Here is a 26,827-nt window from a genome sequence, read left to right as displayed (position 1 = left end):
CAGCTGCATTTGTTCACAGCTGTGTAAATTTTGACCAGCTAAATCCAGCTAGTCAAAAATAGACTTCCAGATGAATCCCAGGCCCCTTGAGCTCGACTTGAGTGAAGTCCCCTCTATGTTACACAGCCCTTCAGCTGCTGGGAAGAGCTCCAGCAGCTAAAAACTACTGAACAACAGGGCTTGTAAAGCTTCTCGGTGCTCCCTTCTCCTAACAGAATTAAATTTTCTCTCAGATCAATCTGAATAAAAAGCATTAAAATCATTGCAGTGCTTTAAGAGAGCAAACATGATCAAGAAATAGTGAGTAAAATTGATAATTACAGAAGGCCACACAGAGATCAAAGACAAAGCAGAACTCTCAATGTTATTAAACTCCCCCTCAACCTCTCCAGCAGTGGATTTAAGATCTGTGGACAGCTCCAGGTAAGCAAGTTTATAAAATAATTATTGTGTCAATGGAACGCCAGATTTTACCCAAATACAGTAACAAATGTTTCAGGTGTTGGTTCAAACTGCAGAGCCAAGGAAGAAAGATGTTTCATGGCCATCCCACTCTCTTCACATGCATGCCCACATTCTCACAAAGACACAGATCCTTCCCTGGGACTGGGTCAGCAAATAAACACTTTTTCATGGATATTTTCCAAACAAAAAGATGAAGAAAAATTCAAAACTGAGAAAACACAGGGAAATAAAACTGTACATATAGGTTTCTCCAACTGTTAGCTAATTTTCTCTCACCAATTAAAGGAGGAAGTAGATTTAAAAATAATAAAATAATTCAGGAAATATCCCAAGTGCAGCATTTAAGAGGTATATTCAGAGGGATGTTTATAAACCTCTTGTGAGGCAGGAGAATTAGTTCTCTAGCTTGCCAGTCAAGACAGGCAAAAGTCGAGTAGAGTGAAAATCAGTGCTGTGATCATTATCAGGAGGGGAAGAGATGAGATGGAACTAGAACCTGTATCTCCTCTGTGATGTGAGTACAGCTCAGTCTTGATGGAGCCACAGGATGATGTCTGTTCTTCTCAAAGGATGCTGAATCAGACTAACACTGAAAACAGAACATGCAGAGACTGGAATGAACATGAACCACTCCAAGTAAAATTCATCTGGAGCACATACAGGGACAGCTGAAATTTCAGAGCCTTTTGTTGGAAAATGTCTACTGGAGGAGCAGGGGGCATTTAGTGAGAACTGGCTTTTTCATGACAATATTCACCCATTATTATGCCAAGGATGATTTCCTTTTATACAGAAAATGAAAAAGGATCTAAGAAAAATGTTAATGAAACAAAAAACTGTAATTGAAATATTTTCCACTGGAAATAAGGAACTGAGCCATTTGCCTGCTGGCTGTCAATGTGTTCATTCATCCCACTGGAACCAACTCTCCACATCCCACCTGATGCCTCTTCCCTCTTGTGCAGACTGGCCTCCCAGAGCTGCAGAGCAGCTCAACCCCCTGCCTGAGATCACAGGCAGAACAACCCAGTCTTTCCAGTCTGCCCCAGCTCCCCAGGTATTTTGGCACAAGTTCACTGACAGAGGCCTTTTCACTTGCAGAGGGTCAGAACTGGAAAAACTTGAGATATTTGAGGTCTGAACCAAACATGTCAGCAAAGCTGAGCTGAAAGGAATCTTGCACAATGTCTGTGTAGTCTGTGCCAGGAAGCAGTTAGTCCTAATGTGCCTCCAGTTCATTAGCATCAAATTGACTTACCAGAAAAAAAAAAAAAAAAAGGAAAAAAAAATTAAGCTGACTGTCCTCATTCCTGATCAACTGGATTCTCAACATAGAAATTCCCTCTCCTCCTTGTAATGGTGTATCCCCCTTCCACGTCAATGCCAGTGCCTCGGGCAGAGGGTGTCTCTTTCACAAGGGGGATTACACTGCCTAAGTGCCCTGAGCTATGGAAACCCAGTGTTCTGCTGGGCTGCACAGCTCCTTGAACATTCATCCCAGCGCTCTCTCAAGTGCAGCTGTGTGTTTCTCAAGAGCCAGTCTGGGCTGATCCCATTCTCTGGAAAAGGACATACATTGTTGCTCAGCAATGGGTGTGCTGGGAAGAAATGCTAGATGTGGCAAGATTTCAGAAGGCTGTTGCTGTCTGCAGTAAAACTGAATTCAGCTGGCTACAGCCAAGGCTTGTGTGGATTCCTGGTGCCAGTTCACTCCCAGATCCCAGTGCTGACTGTACCTGGGCACTGACCCATTTTCACAGGACATTCTTCCCTTGTCTTGAGCTCTGTCAGTGGGCATTACAGACACATTCAGTGTGTGACCTTTTCTGTCTGATTCAAAAAACCAAACTGAACCTCAAGTGAGACCATCCTGCAGCCAATTGACTGCTCAGCTCTGTGCATGTGCAGATGTTCCAGAACAGCAAGAACTCTTGCTAGGAGAAAATCAAGAATCAAGAAATTCTGCTAAGAATGACAGAATCCTTAAGGTTGGAAAAGACCTCCAAGATCATTGAATCCAACCTGTGAACAATCCCCACCTTTCAACCAGACCAGAGCCCTGAGTCCAGGCATTCCTTCAACACTTCAAGGTATGGTGGCTCCACTACTTTTCTGGACGGTCTGTTCCAATGCTTGACAATCTTTCCCACAAAGAAATTCTTCTTGGTGTCCAACCTGAACCTCCCCTGGCACAGCTTGAGGTGATTTCCCCTTGTCCTGTCACTAGTTTTCTAGAAGAAGAGGCCAACCCCCACCCAGGTTTGCCCTCCTGTCAGGGAGTTTTAGAGAGAAATAAGGTCCCCCCTGCACCTCCTTTTTGTCCAGGCTGAGCCCCAGCAGCTCCCTCAGCCTCTCCTCATCAGCCTTATTCTCCAGATCCTTCCCCAACTCCACTGCCTTTCTCTGGACACGCTCCAGCACCTCAATGTCCTTCCTGAATTGAGGGGCCCAGAAGTGAGCACAAGACTCGAGGTGAGCCTAGTACAGAGGGACAACCCCCTCCCTAGTACTGCTGACCACACTATTTTTGATACAGGCTAGGTGCCATTTGCCTTCTTTTGTCCCCCTGGGCACACCTGCCTCTTGTTCAGCTGCTGTTCACCAGCACTCCCAGGTCCTTCCCCACTGGGACACTTTTCAGCTGCTCTGCCTCAAGCTTGGAGCACTTCAGGGGGCCAAAGTGCAGGACCCAGCATTTGGCCTTGTTGAACTTCACACCATTGGCCTTGACCCATCAATGCAGCCTGTCCAGATCTCTCTGCAGAGCCTTCCTGCCTTCCAGCAAGGTCACCCAGTAATACACGTAACATCTTTAAAAGAGTTTTGGTTGTTAAAGTTTTCAGTGTGAAATTATTCTTATTGAACACAAACAGTATTTTCAAATTCCACCAAGCTCAAAGAGCATTTCAACCACCTCATTTTGTTCATACACATTTATTGAAGCCCTGCAAATAATTAGTAATTTTTTTGCAGCTTCAGACAGTGTAGAAATCCATCCCAAAATTTTCCTATATCAACATGTTGTTCTGACTCTTTTGTATGCTGGCTGATTTGCACAACACAACTCTAAGCAAGTAAAGTTAAGTGGATAAACAATTACAAGAAGTTCAAGTTCGGTTTAATGAAAAGTACACTACGTAGAAATCCAACAAAATCAAGTTTTTCACAGATTTTGTATAGTTGTATGGATAGGGAAATTCTGGTTATTGTTTGAGTTCAAGCCTGACAAGAAAAAGGGAAAGGAATAGAGTGTTGTTTGATTAAACTCTGCACTGCAGCCTGTGTCTGGGTTGCCTGAGCAAAAGAGGGTAACCAAAGAGTCCTTGTACTGCCCAAAGCTGTAAATTCTCTCCAGCACCAGATGGGACTTAATTCAGTCCAAGGAGTGGTGAGAAGATTCCAATGCTGTTCCTTGCAGGAAAAACGAAACCCTTTCAAATGGCTAGTCAAAGCCTCTGGGCACTTCTGATTCTGTTTTCTTTATTACTTTGCTGTGAGTGAGCAGAATTTTCCTTCACCAAGTCACTTGCATTTTTTACACGACACACATTAAAGCCAAGCTGACTAATACACAACCCTTTGGGAGCTCTCTGGGCTGGTTGCAGATGCAGTGGTGATATGAAGATGGTTTCAGCAGCTCAGTTATTCCTTCCTGACACTTCATACCCACGGCACACATCTACACTTGGATTCAAGCAGTTTTTCACTGAGCCTTCATACCAAGATCAGAGTTTAAGGAAATGAAACCAAATATAATAATAATTCTATTCATTAAGGCTAAGGCTTGTAATGGTACTTAGCCATGAAAAGATGCAGCCAGTGGGATTTTCAAATTGCCTAAGTAGATTACACATCTAATTCCCATTGACAGCCAATGGGAATTAGGTCCCAAACTCCCTTAGGCACTTTTATAAATCCTATTAGGTGTCTGTCTGCATCTTTGTATGTTTAAATACCTTTGTAAACCTGAGCAAGGTTGTGTTCCCATGTTCCTCATGTTGTTTTCCAGGGTTTTGGAATAGAACAAAGTCAGATCTTCTAACTTATTTTGTAGAAGTCAAGATTTGGAGTATGAACTGCAAATCAGGTGATTTTTTGCTACCTTTGGAACCTCTGACGTTAGAGGACTCCTGCTGAGATATGTTCAGAGGTTGCTCACTACTACTGACTTATTGCTGCTGGAGCAACCCTTTTATCATCAGATCCCAATCCTTTCAGCAGTGCCAGAAAGCTCAAGCCCTGTAGAGTTGAAACTAAACACTCAAAAATGCTTCCTCTTTATTTTATGGTGCCATAAACACAGGTACAGATTACAATGACTTGAATTCAAGTGCACTTGAATTTTGCTGTGGCCACAGCTGGGTTGTATGCTCCTGGCTGAGAGGCACATGGAATATGTTCAGAGTGCTAATCAGACTAAGCTGATTCCCTGGAAGCACAGTGGTGCAACTTTTAAAAGACCACAGCCATGGTTTTCCTAAGTTTTTGTGAATGTATCCTTTAGTGAAATGGCTCTGTCACAATGTGGAACCAGGCAGGCCAAAATGAAAGCAAACTTCCCCCCTCTGAAAGGCTCCAGTGTGATCACAACAATTCCAGTTGAACTCTACTCTAAGCTAGAGCAGTGCTGGTGACTATTTAGAAAATAATTAACTGAACTTTACATGACATTCAGATGTTTCTTGGCTCAAATACAGTCTATTCCTCTACTGAATTCTAGGGATTCTGCAAACAATGAGAAATATTTGCCTAATGGTAGACTTGCATACCATGCTCATGTTGTGCTGAGTCACTGTATCAGTGAAGACACATGCTGAAAAGAATGCTAGATAGAGAAAACACTGCTAGATAGACTTTGAGTGTGATGAAGATTTGTCATAAATATGAAGCAAATATGGGGTGTTTTTATGAAAACGTGCTACTGGGTTTGAAGGCAGATTTTTTTTTTTTTCAGTTCCCCAAGGAGATTCTTCAAAGAATGTGGATTTTTTGCTTGTTGAGATAAAACTGTTAATGTCATTGCTAGAAATGTTAAATAGTCTTTGGCTGAAACAAGAGTTAAATCCAGTTGGAGCACTTATATTTACTGTGAGTGTTCATATCCACTCACAATATATGAATAAAATTGTGCTAAACAGTTTTCTCTGAGGCTGGCATGATGCAAGACTTGATGGCTGATGCTCCTGCAACGCTGGTGCTTGACATAATAATGCCTGATAACTCTGGAGAGTGGGCTCAAACTTATGTCAGGGTGACAGTGTAAACAGATGCGCTACATTTTTCCCTGAAAATCTGAATAAGGAGAAGCTTGTTGCTTGGCAGCCCAGAGAATGTTCCAAGACCAAACTGCCAACTTGTAAAGAGAAAGAGAAAGGCAGACAGATTATGAAATGGTTGAAACAATGGGAGTAAAAAATAAATAAAGACAAAAAACTATGCAGCTTTGTCACCAGGACATTTTTCCTCTTACTGATGTCTGTGTTCATGTAACATATATGTGGGCACACAGTGTTGGTACTGGAATTTCACATAACTGAGGGAAACTGCATTCTGAATTGTCATGAAAAACTGGATATTTAATTTATTCTAGAGAACATCTTCTAAAAATCACCATGACAGATCTGTGAGAACAGACAGACACAGCAGTGAACTAGATGGCTGGTAAAAGAGGCAAAGGTTTCAAATCTGGCCATGGCAACTAAGAAAACTTATGAAACACTTGCACATTATATACATGTTCTTAAAAGCATCTGTTGTCAGCCACTGTTGCCTGTTTTTCCCGAACAACTGTTGCAGTGTTTCAGTTTCACAAAGATGTTTTTGTTATGAAACAATACGTGTGCAGGTGCATCCTAAAACAAATGGCTTCGAGGCCAGTAGTGGGGCTGGCTTTCATTATTTGTGAATCAGAAAATAAAAATTACCCAAAATAGACTTCTTGCTAAGAGGGATTTACTTGTGATAATAACTGTGGACCCGCTGAAATCAAGAAGATGGCAAATAAAAAGTACACAGATTGTGCAAAGTATAATGTAATCTCAAAAGAAGAGAGATGGTACCTATTAAATATTGGTGTGGAAAGATAAACTCTGAGCAGGAGATGTACATAAGACGCTTCCTCACTCAAAAATGGAAGACTGTCTTAATGACTGCAGCTTGCAAGCTCCTTACTTAATGGAGCCTTGACTGGGTTAAACCATTTAACACAATCCTTTAGGCAATAAATAGCTTCTACTCACAGGATTGTAAAAATATCTCCAAACCAAAAGCATCCTTCATGTGCACTAAATACAAGCTGCAATTTAAAAAGCTTTGATGTCAGACAACTCAGAAGGGTTAGAGAAATGATTTTGAGTGGCTCGTGCAGGATGTGTTTGTGCTGCAGAAGAGCTCCCAGTGGTTCAGCACTCCTCGCCAGCCAGTGGAGGAGCCAAGCAGGTTTGCAGGGAAGCACACGTCACTTAGAGCAGGGACTCAGTGGCAAAGAGCTAAATAGTTTTTGAAAGATCTGATTACTGAACGGTTCCCTTTTATTGGCCATGTGCTTTCTCCATGGATGGATTCATTGGATGTGCAACAATAATTGAGTTTCATCCCAGGGGTGAAGTCCATTTGGCGACTTAAGTGCAGTCACTTGTCAGGATGGATTTTTCCACAAATGTACATTTTTCAAGTTTGCATGTCTTTTGTCAATACCTCGGCTCTCCAAGGGACAGCATGTCAACTTCCTACACTTTTACATTTGACTGGTACTGAAAATCCGTCTGCTATGGTTCTCTGAAGTCTGTTTGATGGGGAAGGCTTTTTGACAACTCCTGCCTCTCTAGAGCTCTTACCTCTTTGTTTCTGTGGTAGGTTGGGTCGGGTTTTTTTTTTTTTTTTTTCCTTTTCCCAATAACAAAACCTTTTATTCAGTCCAGCTGTTTTTTTGATTTTTCTGTTCCTCTCTTCCAAAACAGCAAGGAGTCCCCAGACTGATGAACTCTAATGAACAAGCACCTCAAAGCTTAAGGGCTGCCAATATCTCCTCTCTCAACTCAGCCCGCAGCCTGCATCCAAAGGTAACCATTTAGTTCATGACACAGTGGGAGACAGTAAATAAAGGTCACACCAATGGGAACCAGAAGAATTGAAAATATTGGAAATCAAGGAAGAAGCACAAAATTAACCTAACCACTGCATTCTGGTCTTGTGCAACATGTTTGTTTAACTGGGTGGCACTGCATGCAAGGCAAAATTTTAGATCTGTCTGGCAATTATTCCACGAGGAGGAGACAGGCAGCTGGAAACGAGTATCACTTTGTTCCCAAAGTGATCCTCAACATCAGAGAAAGAGTAGATGGTGGCTCTCTCTTGTTATGATGGGATCTAAGAATTGAAGGTCCAGACACAATAAATTCAATACTGAATGAATTGCCAAGAACCTCACAGAAGAACTTTGGACCTGGAGATAATCAATATGTTCAATTCACTGCCTTTCACCTGATGGTGGCCAAATAATCCTAAGAAAGAAGCAGTAGTAAATAACTGTGGATAAGGTTACTCAGTGCTGCAAAAAATGTCCACTTGAATCCCAGTAGAACAGATCTGGTTCTTTTAGACAAGAAATACATGCTGTTTATGATACATTCTTCCATCTGACATTTCTCCCAACTTAACAATAAACCTTATCAATTTCACCTTTGAAACTGAGTTTGCTCTTTCAACTTTCCTTTTCTTTCATTAAAACCTCAGTAGCTTTGATGCTGGTGATGGTGTTTGCACTTTGCTTTTGTAAAATACTAATAGCGAACAGCACCTTTTAAAGCCGTATTTTTGTTAAAAAAAAAATGAACCAAAACAACCACATTCCATGCAAGTAATGGAAATAGGGAAGAGGCCATGAGGGAAGCATGGAAGTCAAAGTTGCTAAAACACCATTTCTTCCCCCTAACAGGACTTACTCAGGTGGGAACTCCTCATGACAGGACTTGCATTTGCACTGTTTTCCTATTGATGCATATAAATCATTATGTGAACTAATACAGAGAAAAGAAACGCATTAAACAGCACTTTCTTGATTATTATTTGAATGTAGAAAAATCAGCAGCACTTTTTCCCATTCTTTTCTTTGAAACACGACCTAATTAAAAACTGTGGTGGGTGGGAAAAAAAAAAAAAAAAACAAAAACGCAGCATTTTAAGGCATTGTCTCCCACTTTGAGATAGAAAGCCAGTTCCTCTGATGAAAACTGGCTGGATAATTCCAGCCTGGAGAGTCCCAGTCTGCCAGTCTGTGAAAATGTCTCCATCTACTGTGTTTTGATCCAAGTCCAGCTAAATATTCTGAAAGGGGGATTTTGAAGACCAACCTATATAGTGTTACCGTGCCAGTTTTAATTTCCAGCCAAAATTGAAATGAGACTAATTTTTGTCTGTTCAAGCACTGTTTTCAGTTCTCCCTGGGTTTTTTGTTAGCTTGCATCCATGAAAATATGTACCATGACCTTTAAGAGAAAAAGTTGCAGTGATTTCTTTGACCATGTTTCTCTGCCTTACCAAAGAGCCTCTGCCTTGGACTACAGCTTGAAGATGACTTTGAATTGCCATTTGTTTCAGCTGTTTTGGGGCTATTAAGATGCACCAACAAGCAAGACTACAACTCTGTCCTCTCGTGTTCACAGCTGACAGAAAGCCATAGTAGGGCTTTATCTGATGCGCTATGTAAGATATTTATGGCACCAGTTAATCTATATGAGAATAGGCAAAGTGAAATGAGGTCTTCAGAGAGCAGTAAAGGAGACCTGTCTTCCTTTTTGTGTCTTGTGGTTGGATTCTCCTGTGTGTAAGACAAACTCCCTGAGGAACATGGGTAAGAATGCTCTCCAAGAGGATCCTCAGTATCCAACTGAACTCCTGCTACAGCCTTTTCACTCCTACTACATCCTTATAGAGCTTTCCTGTGGTATCTCTCTCCACACAGCTGTGCATTTTCACAAAACACAACTTCAAATCCTTAAGCCGGCCACCCCTGTATCTCATCTGATTGAAACTGGCCCAACAGTAATTGCAAGGGGACTGAAAGATACAAATACAGAGACAGGGAGATCTCAGAAGATTTGTATCCTTAGGAAATCAGGCAAACAAGATCTTTCTGGTACGGAGATCTGGCACAAAGCTGAGTGACTTGGACTACAATCAAACTGACAATGTAATAAATGGGAACACTTACATGCTGCAGCCATCCCCAAGAATTCTGACCTCACTAGTCTGGCATGTGCTTCTGGTTCAGCCCTGTTCTGCTACCAGTTTTCTAACTCTGGCCACTGTCATAGGCATTTTGGAACTTGAAACCCAGCCTGCTAACCAAGACAAATCTGTCAGCAGCTGACTGTTACAAAAAGCAGACACTGACCTGTCCTTTTCTTCTCGTCCTATACAGTTTAAATGGCAGAGAGGTGAATTGTTGTCAGTAGACAAAAGAACTTACTGGAGCAGCTGCACAACAGCAACCAGCAACAATCCAGGCTCTAGAGTCTTAGAATGTACCAGAGCTGTAACAAAAGACTGAGGAATCTGGACATGAGTTTCTGGGAGAAGAATAAAGATCATGTGTGGTTCATACGAGAGAATTCTACTGAGGATCAGTTCTCAAATGCAAACTTCTAAATTTTCCATGGGAAGTACCATATCCACTTAAAGGAGGTGTCTAAGGGTGTGATAGAGACAGCTGTGGTGACATAAGGATATAATTCACACGGGGTTTCCCTGTATTTTAAACTTCTAGCAGTGGTAACATTTTAAAACCTGTATCTCCAAAGCCTCCCCAAGAACAGTGTCAGATCAGATGACATCATCAGCCTGAAGGAAAGCTCAGAACATCTAATATTATCCATTAACTGGCAATCCCCAAACCCCACGTTTCCATCCTAATTTGGAGACAAGCATACACAGCCAGTTACTAATGTGGGAGAAAATGAGAAACCAAAAAAAAAACAAGTAGCTCTGTAAAAATTGGAACTAATGAAGATTGCTTCCCTGGGGACATTTGTCTCACAGTTGATTGGTTTGATAATTAAATGGTAATATTTTGGCAGCAGGAATTCACCCCTTTCTAGACATCAGGGAATCCACAACAAAAAAGCAACGCTGTAAATGCCCCAGGCACAGGAAAAGCCAGAATTTACTTTTACTGGACAATGGAGAACCCTGAGAACTCTAACCTTAAATGCTTTTCATTAGAGGCTGAGCACATCTTTTCAGGAGCAGTAACAATAAGGTCTCTCCTGTTCAGTCATTTATTTTGAGACAACTTGTAAGAATTCTGCATAAATTTGTAATTCACTTTGAGAGCAAACCACCTCTGCCTCATCTAAGTGAACTGGTTCAAGCATTTCAAAAGACTGTGAGAGACAGAGTGAAAATCCACACCATGGAATCAACCTTCATTTCTTCAGGCTAGAAAAAAAAGTAGCACTGGGTAGGATGCAGCCTGATGTTAACATTCAGCACAGCCTCCATGCAGGGACTTCTGCCCATGTTCTGCTGGCAGAAGAAGCTGTCTGAAGGGCAGGGTTGTCCTCCCAGTTCCTGAGATAAATCATCACCTCTGCCTGGCACTCCCAGTCCTCCACAAGCACAACACAGGCAGTTGTAGTCTTGGCTCTAAAGCTTAAAATAGAATCATCTTCAGTTCTTAAAAAACTTTGAAGTTCTCATCTTATGCTCCTTTACAGTGAGTCAGACTGGTCCTGGCCATGCAAAGGCTGTTAGTAAATGGGAGGATCATCTCAGCAGGGATAACATTGGAACATCACTCACAGTATTTTTTTCACTCCCCTCACACTTTCCACCATTCCCTGACAATATTCCCTGTTACTGCCTGCCCCTCAGATTCTCTCCAGAAACGAGTGTGATGTGGGCTCAGGGAGTGGAAGCTTCACAGGCAGTTCTACACCCATGGAAGGGACTGGAGGATTTTATCAGAGACAAAACCATTCTGTGGCAGAGCAGGAAGATAGGTTCTGAACCAGCCCACCTAGAGACCCTCTGGTTGGAATATGATGTTTGTGCGGCGGGGATGTTTAACAGAAAGACACATTTGGACTTGGAGAAGCTGCAATTTTCAGAGAAGTGTGGATGGTAACCAGCCTACAAATGGGAAACATTATCCCACTGTTGCTTCTGCCCTACTGACTAATTCTTAGAACAAACAAACTTTATGGAACTCAGATTTCAGCTGTGTAAGTGGGTAAAAAGTGGAGCTTTATGAAATCATGGAAACAAATACTGCTTTAAAAGAAAAGTTTTTCTCAGTCTGTGCCATAGCCTCCCTATGCTGCCATAATGTGATTTCCCTTGACATTCCTCTTTTCCCCCCTTGAATTTTAATTGTAAATTAATCACTGACTTGGACATGTCTCTACTGTGCATTAATATGGTTGATATTAACAACAATATTGCTCTCCAGGCATTTGGAATGTGCAAGACTTTTTGTGCACCAAATGGCCCATATTAACTTCTGGAATAGCCAGGTGCAAACTCTATTGCAGTGCTCAAATTAGTTCAATTTCTCTAACTGCTCTCCCTGTAATTGATGGCTCAAATTATAATAAAGTACAGTTCCTCTACATGATATATGTTACAAGTACTACCTGTTATGCTGAATATTGCATTGCTTTGAAACTGCATTACCCTCTCCCTTCACTGATCAGATCTTTTTTTTTTTAAAGGAATTACTTATGAACCAGAAAGTGTCTTCACATCATTCAGACATTATACATATGCTCAAGCACTTTATCAGCAGCTGACAGAATGGGGATGGCAAAATTACTGTCAGTCATGTTGCATTCAATGTCACATAAAGACCTGCTTTTTACTATACCTTAAAATTGACAATAAATGCCAGTCATCTCTCCTTGCCCCATTACTGCATCCAATGCTTAGAAGATACCCACCTTCATCTTTTAAATCCCAGCTTCAGCCTTTCTTTCTTCTGCATATATTGTTATTCTCCTATGCCTGCACCTAAAATACTCTTTTTTTTCCTGAAGTGTGTGATTACAGTGGGTTGTACATTTTTTTTTTCACATGGAAACAACAATTTCTATAAAACAAACAAATCAGCCAAATCCCAATGGCATATTGACCCTTAACTCTTTCAATTCAAATGTTATCTCTGATGGGAAAATAGTGAGGAGTGGGCGCATTTGATTTTGGGGATATGTGCACTGTGAGGTGTCTCGACCCTGAAATCTGCCTCTGGCAGCCTCCCATGAGTTGGCAGCTCTGCCCCAGCACTCAGAACTCTGCAGCTGCTCAAGGAAACCAGCTCTAACAAGAACATCAATCTCATTGCACCACAGCAGAATCTGGGGAATTTGCAGTTCATCAGAACTGTATTTAGAAATCTGATCTTGATCCAATATGGACTGAAGCCACACTTAAAAATAACAACATTTCCAGCCAATCAGAAAAGGTGTGATTCTGCAAGCTCCAATTATTACACTTTCTGCTATTTCTTCATTAAACAGAGGTTATAAACATCGTCTGCTCCTGAAGACAAATGTCAGTGTACTTACAGAAAAAACCAAAAGGTGATATTAAACTGCAAGAGTCCTCGCCCAGCTTGCTTTGCCAGGTTACAGGATGAAATTTAGCATCTCCCTCCTCCAGTCCTTGATGGCCACATGCCTCACATTTGTGGGGCCAGCAAAACTGATGCTGAGTTCAGTTACACACCAGCCACAGTCACCGTAAGTATTGTGCTGCAGATTAAAATATCACCTCAGGGTTCAGTAGCATTCAAAAATGAAAACTCTGTTATGAACTCTTATGAAGGGAACTGAGTAAAAAAGCCATAAACCATCTCTAGGCTGGTCATAGCCTTCTGCAGAAATTAAGTACATTGCAAGTCTTAGGCAGTAATAAACAGTGCAGTAAGAAATCTACAGATTTCTAAAATTGCAGTTGATGAGGAAAGGAATACTAGAGAATTGTTATGTACTAATTCTCACACTATTTGAAGTGGCAATGCTATGAAGCAGACAATTTAAAACACACAAAAGGAACCATTTTGTCATGTGACAGTTAGAACACTGAATTCATTGCCACGAGGTGTAGTGTAGGTTCATCTAAAAAGGCTCAAAAAGCAATCAGTTAAATCCATAAAACAAAAGTCCATCCAGTGCTCCCAAAGGGAAAGTTTTAGCATGAATACTTCAGAACTGAGTCCCTAAGCCACAGAAAAATGAAAATTTGAAAGATGTACCTGAGGACTGATCCATCCACATCCTTTACATTAATGAACCTCTAATACTACTGTTAGGAAGAGGATGCTGGATTTGATGATCTGTTCAGAAAGTTTTTATATTCAAATAGATTTCATGGACATGTTCAGGAGACAGAAGCCATGAAAGTGTCTGTGAGAAAAGGTACAGTGGGGTGTCAGAAAATGGGCAGGAGTTCAGCTGTTTAGCTTTCCTGACAAGAGAACCACTAACTTCTAAAAGAAGTGACTTATTAGAGCAGCAAGTGCCATTGCAACTGGTCTTTCTCATGCCTTCTTTTGCCAGCTCTGACAGAATAACTAAAATGAAAATATTTTGCATTTGTCTTTGGATAAAAGTTTGCAGATATATATTGTCATTTGGCAAGAAATATTTATTTATGACACAAACAAAAAACATACATCAAGAATGAAACTGGGTCATTTAAAACTCATATTAAATACAATTTTGTAAGAAAATAAATGTATGTAATGAAACTGACAATCCTGATTGCAAACTGACATTGATGACTTCACTGTTTTCATTGTAACTGTGATTCCTGCTCAGTGCTTGCATGGACAATATTTGAAGATGGTCTTGCCTATTGGCAAGAGTGTTAAAACAGCCAATATTCTCCTGAGGCAGCTTTTATGTGGGTGATTGTTCCCTGGGTTTTGTCAATCAACTTGGTCTTTCTCCAGAAGAGCAGACAAGGTTCCTGCCTGTGCAGTGCCTCGGTGGGCAATCCACATGCTGCACCTTCCCCTCTGCTTTTCCAGCCATTTACTTCCAAAATCTGGGTCTTGGGGATCTGGAAATTCCAGCGGCAATTCGCTCCAGACCGTACATCACGATCAGCAGATGGACGGCCATAAGGGCAGAATGCTGCTCTTAAACTTGAGTTCCTCGCGCTAAAAGCCGAGCATAAAACCACATTCTGGTCCCACATGGCTTTTACGCCAGTGTTTTGACTTTAACCAACTATTTCACAGCCTTTTTCCATCTTGTGCCTCGCCGGGCTGCGGACGCAGGCTGCACGCTGCAGGGGTGTCAGGGAGGTCTGAGGGCGGGTTTGAGCCGGGCTGTTCGTAGCCCCCAGACGGGCACAACCGCTCGGTGTCCCCGCCGTGTGAGAGCGCCCGTGCAGCCCTCAGGACACGGCCGGGAGAACCCCATCCCACCCGGGTCAATTGCAATTTCACCCCGCGCAATTTCACCCCGGGCAATTTCACCCCGGCCCGGCCCCCCTCACGCCCCTCACGCCCGCTCCCGGCAGGCCCGCGCGCACAGCCGCGAACTACCACTCCCGGCAGCCCTCGCGGCGCCCCGCAGGCTCCGCGCCCGGCGCCCCCCCTTCCCGGGACTCCATCTCCCAGCAGCCCGCGTGGCCACCCGACCCTTCATTTCCGGGCGCGGCGCCGCGTCCCTTGCTCGGCGGAGGCGGCGGCGGCCGGAGCGCGGCGAGCGGGGCCTCCTGGGGCCGGCGGCGGAGGGAGCGGGGCCGGGCGGGTCTCCGGGCGGTCGGCTCCATGTTGAACATGTGGAAAGTGCGGGAGCTGGTGGACAAGGCGTGAGTACGGCGGGGCGCGCGCAGGGGGCCGGGGGCGGCTTGGCCGTGGCCCCTCAGCCGGGCCCGCGTTTCCCCCGCCCCCCCACAACATGGCCGCGGCCCCTCCCCTGCTGAGGTGGCGGCCTCACACCCCCTCTGTGCCCTGACCCCGGCCCCGTTGTCTCTCCCTGCTCCCGTCCCTGTCTCCCGGTGACTGCCCGGGATCGCCCCTGAGCGTCCTCCCGGCGTGGCCTTGTGGTCCCTCTGGGGCTGCAGGCAGGCAGGGGTTGCTTTTCAGGTAGTCTGTGGCCTTCCCATTGTGGCTGGCTATTTTCCTGCCCCTTTCGGGCGTATCTGGGCCCTTCCAGCTCTTGGCGATCAGTGCTTCAGCTTCGGGTGCCTCTCTGTGCCACGGTCCCCGTCTGTGTGTGCCTGTTTGGTGTAAGAGCCCTTGGAATCTGCTGGATTGGCTCCCAGTGCGGCCCTTAGGCCCCTGAGGGGGAACAGAGAAGTCTCCTAAAGCAGGACAGGGGTAAAGAATCACCTGCACGTTTTCAGAGAGCTTCCCAAGTCACCATATGCTCTTCATAGCCTTTCCCTCCTTCCTGAGTTTAGGTTTGCCTGCCATTGCCATTGACTCACAATCCCGGACCGTTCAGAGTGGTAGAGGGCTGAGATGCCCATTCGAATCCCTTACACATTTAAATAGCTCAGATATTTACAAGTTTGTTTCCTTGAATAGAGCGTCCTTCTGCTGAATACTTGTCTATGGACTTGGTTGTCGTGATCATTGTGTTGTAGATGGAGAGCATGATGTATGTGTCAGCCACTCCTTCATTTTTGGCATGAGAAAAATTTGGTATGGTGGAGAACCTAGCAAAGGTTGTTTTTTCTCCTCAAATAGTAAGTCTGTAGGGGAAAGCTTGGAGCACTTCTCCATCACTCTTTTCAGGGGTGCCCAGTGATGGGACAAGGGGCAGTGGGCACAAACTGAAACACAGAAGTTCTGTCTGAATATGAGGAAAAGCTTCTTTACTTTTGGGGTGACAGAGCACTGGAACAGCCTGTCCAGAGAGGTTATGGAGTCTCCTTCTCTGGAGATATTCCAAACTGGGCTGGATGGGATCCTGTGCAACCTGCTCAGGTGTACCTGCTTTAGCAGGGGGTTGGACTGGATGGTCTCCAGAGCCCCCTCCCAACCCCAATAATTCAGTGGGTTGAAGATGTCCCTGCTCCTGGCTTGGCCTAGATGCTCCCTAAAGTTATGTTTCAATCCAAACCATTCTGTGTTGTATGAATTGTGGAATGCTAAGAGGAACAACTGGCTGAAAGTCTGTAGATTGGTATATCCCAGATGATGTTAATGACAAACAGTTGTACCTGCCCTTACAAGTCAAAAGTCTTTCAAAACTGAGGCTCTGTTTTAAACCTTTTTTTTTTTTAATTTTTGTTTCTCCAAACAGCTTTTAAAAGGGCCTGTGTGATGTATGGGCTTAAAGATGGCAAACTGGAAAGAAGTGTCAGCTTATTCATGATAATCAACTGTTTTGTTCAAGGTGCTTTGTACTAGACTGAGACTTTTCTAGGCCAAGATTTGGATGACATTCAAAAACCACTGTGATTAAGTCTTGTCCTGAGGAAGTTATTTACTTTTTACAGCTTCTTGTATACAAAGTCAGCCCGGGGTAAAGTAGTTTTAATAATGTGATAGATGAGGTATTTAGGAGTACAACTGTGACTTGAGTTCCAGGACCTTTCAGGGAAATAAAGTTTTTCCTAAGTTTTACTTGTGTACTTTTTTTGTCTGTAGGATTAATGATCCCTGTAGCATTATAATATTGTCACTGTTTTTAAAATGTTTACTTCTAAGGCTATAACTTAGTAAGTCTAGCAGTAGATCAAAATCTGAATTGGAAAACACATTCTACTTCCAGAACAGGTGCAAGAAGTGAACATTTCCAATAATAATAAACGTTTTTTTGAATACACTTCAGTTTTCTGGGAATAACATTATCCAAATAAAGAAGATTGTTTATTAAAAGAGGGGAGGAGGGGCAGAAGGAAGGTGGAGCCTGCAGAGTAAATAGTATTTAGAGACATCAGGATCAATAGTCCCATTGTGTGTGGTGCAGATTTGTCATAATGTCTTCTGTCTTAAGGCCATGACTTACAAAATTCTCTGCAGAGGAAGCTAAATAATATAATCTGCCTCATAAATAACAGCTGATGCTGTGGCAGCAGCATACTGAACTTCAACAAGAAACTGCTCTTCTTTCCTTAAAAAGGGACTATGATTATATGAGGATTTTGAAAATATGCAAGTTGCTTGAAATTTTCCTAGTTCAAACCCTGATGGCTTTGATAGTGGTTTTGAGCTCTGCATCTTGGTTCCATATTCAGCTGATACTTATCTCAGAGTTTCAATTTACTCATCTGGGGTTTATTTTGTTATCCTTATTTTTGCTTCAGTGGTTGAGAGCTTGGTTAGGTCAGCTATTTCAACATGAAGGACTTTTCTTACACAATTCTCAGATACTTTGATTCTGTAAGTGATGATAAACAGCTGTGAGTTACTTTAAATATTAAAACCCAGGTAAAAATGGTAAGCTGTTAACATTAATCAAAGTCTTAGAACCAAAAAATAAGTCCGCAACTGCAAAATACATATGGGAAATTCAAATTTATATTTAGTATTTTTGAAGTATTTGGTCTCTGTATTTCTTTGGTGTGGTTGGAATTGGGCAATGAAGTTCATCAGGTAAATTCTGCTTTGTAATTCTCTTCACAATCACCTCTTACTTTTATGGTGGCATTTTCTAGTAACTCTGAGGTATGGATCTGCATGTTGTTGTGCATGAGACAGTTATTTTAGATACTGAGTGGTAGTCCTACTGTATTTGAAGTTTAGGAGGAAGACTCTGTGGTAGAGTATTAGATTTACTGTTCTAGGATGTGGTGGAATCCTTTTGTTCTGTCCTTTGTTAACTTCACTGCTTTTCAATGCCAGTGCAACTCCCTCCCTTAAATATTAAGTACCTACCTTGATTAGGTTTGGCTGAGTCGTAATACCTTGTTTCTGGCTCGGCCTTGTAAATAAGGTTGCAGTTTAAATCAAATAATTAATAAAACCTGTACGTACCTAGTAAAATCTACTTATCATGAGATTTATTCTTGCAATTTCAAAATAACTGTTAAAATTCTTACACCTTCCAATTTCTTAATGGGTACTGCAGTGTGTTCAAGAGTTCTTCAAGTGTGTGAAATTATATTGAATTTCTGGTTGGTTTATAGTTTAGAAGGTGCAGGTCTACATAGTCTTATTTCTTCTGATGTAAATTCTATTACATATTATTATATGAATAGATTAACTTAAGAAGGCAGCTTTTCACTTTTGTGTTCACTTCTGTGGGTTCTTTTTCCCCAGTAATTCAAAACTGAATTTGGAAAGTAAACTAAACAGTTGGAAAATAAATGCAGCCCTCTGTGCTCAGCTCGTTGGCTCCAGGACAGTGAACACTGTTTAAATGGCAGAGGTTTCTGATGGCTCAAGGCCAGGGTGGTGCTTGGTGCAAAGTTGGTGAGTCAGGTGGCAGTTCTGAGTCACTCCTGAGGCAATGTCAGAGATTTCTTGTTGGGTTCTCTTTTGTCACAGGCTTAGCTGAGGGCTGCGGTGTAACTGTGTTGCCTCAGCATTCCAGGCAGGAGGTGGCCAGTTGCTGTGACAGAGCACAGAGGCACATGTCACACACTGGAGCTGCTGGTGGGAGTGTGAGCTGCAGGAACATTTGGCAGGTGGGAAGGAGTCTGGCCTCCCTCCCTCCCACTGCTCTGCTGCAGCAGGGGATCTGCAGCTTTGTGTCTGGATGCTCTGGTCAGAGCAGTCCCAGATATTGTGGCACCCATGGCAGAGTTCAGGTTACCCCATGCCTGCTCTGAAACAATTCTGCAGTTGCGATGAAACTTGAGGCCAAGTGTTGCATTTACTGCTTGTGAGCTGTGTGAGACTAAGGATCTGCAGGCTGCCTGGTACTGTGTAGAAGCAGCTTACACAAGAAAAGTCATATTTTTATTGGTACAGGTGTATCAGTACTTTGATAATCCAATCACCAAGGGCCTTAACCAAGTTTGTCCTCACTATATGATAACAGAGCTGGCAAAAGCTGTTGTAGGCACTGAGAGGGAGTTCAGGAGTCCAGGCTGCGGAAATACAGAGTGGTGTGCAACTTGGTAACTTCACTTTTAAGTCTTACTGGACAAGTACATGTTGTGCTTTGTGTTCCCTGTGAGATTTCTAGGAGAGGTCTACAAAGAAAACCCCATGGCTTTAAAAAACAAAACATCCAAGGAATATTAAAAATTCCTGTTAAAACAGGTTTTAGCTTGTCATAAACTTGGGGATATCAGCTTTGTCTGGTGGCCAAATTCAAAAGCCAGACCATCATTTCACTTTAGATTTGTTGAATTTCGTCTTCTTGAAGCAGAAACTGCTGATTATTTTACTGAAAGGTTCCCTCATGTTGTTACCCTGCACAAGGGGGTTCAGCTCAAAGCAGAGCACAGTGTTTGTGTATATATAGGTAGCAAGGCCAGCTGCACTCCTCATTGCAATAACTTCTCTCTTAATATGTCATGTTAACATTTTTGCTGCCTGGTTTCTGTCACAGAAATGTAGGACATGCAGCAGGCAGGCTGGAAGACCTTTGGACCCATTGAGATCAGATTGCTGCCCATGTAACAGTGTGGTGAGACCTTACAGCCACTTTCTTTAAAATTCCATTGCCATTCTTAGCTTTTGTGATCTTCTGCATGCATGACCTTAATGTGAGAGCTCCTTTAAAGCACCTTTCCACACATCAAAGGATAAGAAAGGGATGAAGGTGACAGATCTGAATGTAGTTAGGACAGTATTATCCAGATGTTCATTAGTTCAGGTGAGTGAGGTAGTTGTCACTTACTTTTACTTAAAAATTAAAAGGAGAGAGCCTGTGAATTTCTTGCTAGTAATAGGAATATGACAGTTGCCATATTCCTGTTTGTGCCATGCTCCTTCCAGTTCAGTTTTGTCCACCTAACTGAGCCCTGCTTTGCTACTACTGCTCTTAGCCACACCGTTCTAATGGCCCAGCAGGAACGTGTTTACACTCCGTTATGTTGCAGAGCTGTTTCCATCTGCTTCACAAGCTTGATGAATTGCCCAGTATGTAATAGTTTAATTTCTTTTTAAATGGAGAGCAAATAGTCTTATTTAGAATTGATTGTAATAAGGAAGCATTATAACACCTTAAAATTTATTTTAGAGGTAGGCACTTGGGTCTTCTATTATTTATTCTGTTGCTACATCTATGCAAAGAGAAAGGATTTTTAGTGTTTGGGGAAAAAGAAGGATTAAAGGAGCTGTTGTCTGAGCTCCAATAGAACCAGGCAGGGGAGAAGTTCTGGTTGATAAATAGCATGTTTTCTTTAGTGCTTCTAATTGTACAATCTGTACAGAGGAGTGTAAATTACTGGTAAAATAGCATGAATTACTGCTTCTATTGTCATTGCAATTTCTTGCTGTTGTAGCCTAAAGCACATAATGAGACCCTACACTTCACTCCCAGGTCACAGATGAGGGAAGCTGGTAAGATAATTCTGTCAAGTAAACCAAGTCACATTGTGCTGGTAACAGTTAAAAATCTGCATTTGTTGACTTCCAGTCTCATGTTGCTGTCTTCTACCTCATGCTATGTCTGCAGGATATTAATGTGATAATGCACCCCAGTCATTTACCCTACAATTACCGACCTTTGACTTTTGATTGCTCTCTGCCTTTGGAATGCTCATGTTTTCCCCAGAAATAGGCAGGATCCCATGTATCCTTAGTTGAGGGTTTTCAGTCCTCCAGCCTAACTGCTTTCTCTTTTTAATGTACCTGTAATTGATCTTATTTACAGGCGATTTTCTTGTGGTCCATGGATTTGTCCACCCAGACTCCTGAGCTCTTTAATGAAATGCTGTTTGCTCATTCAGTAATAGCAGGGATTATTGTAAATGATCCATCATAAAATATATTCAGCAGAAGGGTAAATGACTGTCTAACATTTGTCCATTGCTGTCTGAATCTCCTGTAAACTCCTTTGCTTCAGTCCCAGGATCATTTAGTTTTCTCTATATTTAAGATTTATTTTGGTTTGCATAAGCAAGATCTTCAGGGCAGTGAACACTTCCACAGCTTTATGTAAGGGACAGTTAGTTAACCCTCACTGCATGAGTTATTCTCCTATTGCTGCTAAAGAGGTGCCCTGCTGATAACTGCTTTAAGAACAGCATTTTGTATTATTATTACAAGCCAGATGATGATGATTATCTTCAGCCCTGGAAGGGTTTGTCCTCTGCCTAGTTACCAGAGAGCTGAGAGAGAGAAGAAAGTCTTGGCAATACAAAGGAGGACTGGATTTGAACGTAGCATTTGGCTCTGCAGCCAGGCATGGCTGTGTCTGCCAAGTACTTGTAAAAGCAAGTTACTTCTTCAGGCTTTCCTCCTTCCCTTTAAAAAACTTATAGAAAATTGCTGATATTAATAAGGAAGAAAAAGGGTTCTAGTCTTTGGGCCATGTAATTGAGTATGGGAGATAAGCATCTGTGAAAGTATTATGCTCTGTTATCTCACATACATAGGTACAGTGTTCTCTTGTTTGAATATTCAGCTGGTGGAGTAATCCATCAAACAGGCAAATATGACAAGTTGATGGATTTATTAAGAGTTGGCATAAGGTAGTTGTGGCCAAGCACACAGTTTCATCAGCTCACTCCAAGTGGTGCTTTTGTTAGTGCTCTTTCAGATGTGTTATTGCCATTTTACACCCTGTGGTAGCTGACAATAGTCTGTTTTATGTTGTGTAAGGCTAGCTCAGGTGTTGGCTTTATGTATTTTCAAGGAATCTAAGTGATGTATGTGTGACAACTTCTGTGTTCTTGAAATGGTCTCTAAAGCAGAGCTTTGTGTGTCCTTGCCAAGCAGGACTGGGCTCCTGCTTGGGGAGTGCATGAAACTGTCAAGGATAAGAGCCTTACCTACATCACTGTGTGCAACTGTGGTCAAAAGGATCAAGGTGCTTAACTCAGTTCTATGCTAATTCCTCTTGGTTGTGTTGCCAGTTAGTGTATTACAGAATATTAGCTGATTTACATAATTATTTCTTATAGAAGGTATAATTACTTCCAAAGCGTCAGTCACACTACTGCTTTCTCTCCTCAAGCTTTGCTATTTCAGTGTGCAACTCTAAAGTGTTGCAGTTGCCCTAAAATACAATCTTAAAATGCTGATCTGATTCTTTTATATTTGTCCCCATTCATTTCAAGTGTTAAATTAATTTCTGTATTTACATGAAAATGATGTTTATTTCTAAAAACAAAGATGAGCCACTGCAGAATGAGTGAAGCATTGCTTCACAGGATGAAGAACACAAAAATGTAATGATTGAGAGTTTTATGCTTCATTCTGGAACTTTTGGAATATTGATTTATTCTGAAGTGTGAGTACAGCTTGTCCAAAGTCATAATACAAGAATTCCAATTTGAACTCATCTCCAACATAGAGAGTGTGACTGGCCTGTTGACCTGTTGCTTCAAGTATGTTTCAAATACTTTGCTGGTATGTGCTTGATGAGGAACTTCAGCTTCCAAATTACCACTGTGTGCTCTGAACTTAAACTGAGATGGTATTTAAAGAAGAGGGGCAGGAAATGGAAACTCCTTGAGAAGAGCTGTTCCCTTTAATAGTTTTTTTACTGATATAAAGATGTACAATAGCATAACATTTTATTGAAAGTTGGCTGTATCACAGACTTTGTTTAAATGCTTATTTCATTTTTTTTTATTTATAAGGCAAAACTAATGTAGGGCAAGAGAATGAAAACCAGAATTAGAGGCAAATGTACCAAGTCAATCAAATAGTCAGATTTGCAGTTGGTCTTTTTCCAGCTCCTTGTAGTGATCTGGGTCTTATTGACACAGGTCAAATATGGACCCAGTTAGACACAAGGATTGACAGCTGCTGTCGTGTTTCAGTTTGGAGCAGGAGCTTTATTTACTTGTTCCATTTGGAATGAAGAGCTGTTACACATCTAAAACTTGAATGATGCTTGGTAGCCTCCTTAGAAAGAGCAGTTGTGTAGAAGAGCAGAACTCTCCAGAACAAAATGGTCCTTCTCTTCCGCCTCTGTGAAACAAGATCTGATTCTAACTGGGGTGTACTCATTTATTTCTAAGATATGCTAAGGTAAGGTCATGTGAAATTGTTACAAGTTGGTACCTTACTTCTTTCCAGAAAGCTGTATAGGCTGTGGTGCTCTGAGTACTCTTGAGTATTTTTTCAGTACCAGTTAGTGTATTCATTACTTATTCTTGCATTGTGTGCTCTGTAATGATGGTGTTTGGTTTGCTGCGTGAGGAATTGGAAAGAGGAACAGACCCAACTGGAAGCTCTTTCTCTCCCAAAAGGACTTTTTAGATTGTTTGGGTTAGAGTAGTTCCCTAAACTTATTTGCCATACAATTGTGTTGCGCATTTGAGGAAGCGGTGTTGAAATGGGAAAGGAGAGGAGAGGGACCTAAAGTTCTCATGTAAGTGGAGGACATTGGAACAGGGTTAATCTCCCCTTGTAGTTGCCCTGAAATTTCAAACACAGTCAGCACTTTCACCAAAAAGAAAACAAAACCCAAGCCATGAAATCAGAGTTTGTAGTTTCACAGTTGGTGTAAGCGTAGGCTGATGGTGAAAGAGGTTTCACAGCCTCCTGTCTGCCACAGCCTGCACACTTCTCTCCCTTTGCTGGCACTTGCAGACTTTCTGCTTGATGAGAGAATCTCTGACTAACCAGTTGTTTTTGCCAATTTAGTTCTCAACTGGATTGATTCCCTGGTATAGTTAACTCCATCGTCACACAAATATTTGTACTGGCATAAAGGAAGGAATGGTATTTGGGCAAGAATTAAGTGGCTGGGGGCAAAGTACAAGTTGAGTGCAGTACACCCTTAGCATGTGATTTCACAAGCAGGTTGAAGAGCTCGAAGATTATTTTTCTTCTAAGAGAGAACTAACTCATTTTTATACCTGGCTATTTCCTGTCTTTGTCTTCCTTGTGCTGTTGGTGTGTGGTTCAGTATTTGCTTGTGCTCTCTTTCTGATAACAGCTGAAAGAGCCCCCTTGGTTTTAGGGCTCATAACTGATTTGGTCACATGTTTTACAAACAGCTGCTCATGGCACCACAAACACTTGTGGCGATGGGGAAAGGACAGGAAGGTTGGCTGTGATGCCTTTTTCCATGATAAGACATTTCTACATATTTTTGTTATTTAAAACTGTACCATTAGTGGTTTGTTAGCTGCAAGTTTAAATTTATTTAAAGTTGTTCTCTTGTCTCATATGTCACAACTTAAAAGTCCCAAGCCAGTCTTTCTGTTTGTATCACTGTTGTGATGGGGAAGGTAAGCATCAATATTCTGGTTCCACTCTTGGGTCACAAACTTCTGAGAAAGGATATGAACTGAAGTAGATTTGTGTCTTGTGTGGTGGTACTTTGAGTGATTCAGGCTCAAATTGATCTCAAGGTCCAACAGATCTTCACATGAGAAGCTTTCAATTCAATTTCTGCAGCTTATTGCAATAGAAATACTGGTGGTATATATTTGGGTTATATCAGAATGGTGAAGTGGGTATTCTGTGTAGACTGTTACTTTAAATAGATTACATCTTTCTAGAGGTGTTTGGTTTTCCACTAAGAATGAAACTCCTATGACACCAGTATTGTCAGTGTCTATTTAGGGGTTATAAGGAAACCACCTCAAAGTTGTTGAACTTTTTTTGTCCCTTCATCCAAAGGGTGTGTCTTGTCCTGACCAGTTCAATATTGACTGCATGCTTAATAGATATTAACTGGTTCATTTGGGATACAATTAGAAATATTAGTGTATATTCAACTTATTTAATGAGACTGGCCTGCATTTTTTTTAATCTGTTGTAATAATAATGAGACCTATTGGGAGTTAGTTAGGGAGGTTTTTTTCTCTACTCCATTCTGAGTCAGAGCAGTAAATATGTTTCTTAGTGGTTATTCTCCCCATCCTGTCAAGCTGTTTAGAATCATCCTAATGTAGGTTACAGGCTGTGCTCAGTGTTTCCTCTCAAGACATTACTTTATACTTAGTAAACAAATACCTCCCTGTGTGATTTTTTGGAGGTGTGTGTTTTGTTTTGCATTCCCCAAGACTACTACTCAGTTGAAAGATTCTCTAAGATCATTTCGGATGTGAAGAGAAGAAGTCTTTTAATAACCTTAGATAATTTTATTGGAGTTGCAGCAGGTGAATGCATCTTCTGAAAAATAAATTAGTCTTGGTAACTTACATCTACAAATAGAGCTGATACCTTAAAGATTGCTGTCACTTTTAATTATTCCTTGTTTTGACAATTACTGAATTATTTAAAATGTTTCTCTATATGATCATATGAAGTGGGAGGGGGGGAACTCTGTTCAGAGGTAGTTATTGTCTAAATGAGTTAACTTCTATCACAGTGTTCTAGCTTTCCTTGCTACCAAACAGATGATTGCATTTCTTGAGACAGCTTGAAAACGTAGTGCTAATAGACTCCTAATTGGCAAGTGCAGTCTCAGCCTTCAGACTGCCAGTGTTGTTTTTTTGTTAATTACACAGTAACTGTAACTCCTGTATCTGCAGACATTAGCTCAGAAAAATCCAGTGATCTTACCATTAGTGAGTAAATAAATAAATAGTGCCCATATTGAGCCATTGTGAAATTTGTTTGTTGCAAATACACGGTGTCATTTGAAATTACCATCTCTGTGTGGTCAGGAACCAGAAACTGGGTCTCTGAGGCAAATGGAACAGCTCCTGTTACCTCTTTAGGACAAGAGTTACTTGATCTCCTGAAGGAACCAGTTTAACAAAGGGATACCTATGAAAGGAAAGGAAACATCATTATCCTCCACAAATAAACATGGCTTGGAAATGTGAAAGTTAATTTGTCTCTAATTGACCAGACTCGTTTCACAAAAGAACACTTGCTTTCAGTCAAAGTGCATGTTTGTGAACTTGTGGGGTTTTGTTTGCCAAGCTTTTTAGTTAATGTGAGATACCAACCTAAAAATTCTAATGAAATAACATTAATATGACATTGCTGTTGCAATACTTTTTCCTAATGGCGTGTTCTTACTGCTTGTGCCCATTTTTAGATACTCAGCTGTGAATAGCTCTGGAAGGACACTTTGTCATTAACTATTAACCAAAATTTCTTTGTCCAGCTGCTTAATACAGCAACAGAAGGACTGCTAGGTTGTAACCTACCTTAATGGAAAATAGAATGACTAAAGACAATTGGTATTAAGCAAGTTTGGTCTATTTAGTATTACGGTGACTACTTTTTTATTCTTGGATAAACTCATAGCAGAGAAGAAATGTGGTAATTCGGGTTTATTAACAGATGAAGGATCTGAAGTAGGAAAGTGTTTGGGGTTTTTTGTTTTGTTGTTTCTTTTTTTTTTTAACTTACTGCTGGAAAACTAAA

General features: G+C 41.6%; 1 protein-coding gene across 1 annotated transcript in view; it reads left to right on the top strand.

Moving 5' to 3' along the window:
• The first annotated feature begins 15,145 nt into the window (after window positions 1–15,145).
• CLINT1 (clathrin interactor 1) overlaps window positions 15,146–26,827 on the top strand; it is a 46,121-nt gene continuing 34,439 nt past the window's right edge. The window contains exon 1 of the mRNA XM_053991191.1: window positions 15,146–15,282. Coding sequence (XP_053847166.1) covers window positions 15,242–15,282 — 41 coding nt within the window. The 5' untranslated portion in view covers window positions 15,146–15,241. The remainder of the gene's footprint in view (window positions 15,283–26,827) is intronic.

The sequence above is a fragment of the Vidua macroura genome, chromosome 15 (assembly GCF_024509145.1).
Source record: "Vidua macroura isolate BioBank_ID:100142 chromosome 15, ASM2450914v1, whole genome shotgun sequence".
Lineage (NCBI taxonomy): Eukaryota > Metazoa > Chordata > Aves > Passeriformes > Viduidae > Vidua > Vidua macroura.
This window is presented reverse-complemented; position numbering and strand designations above follow the sequence as displayed.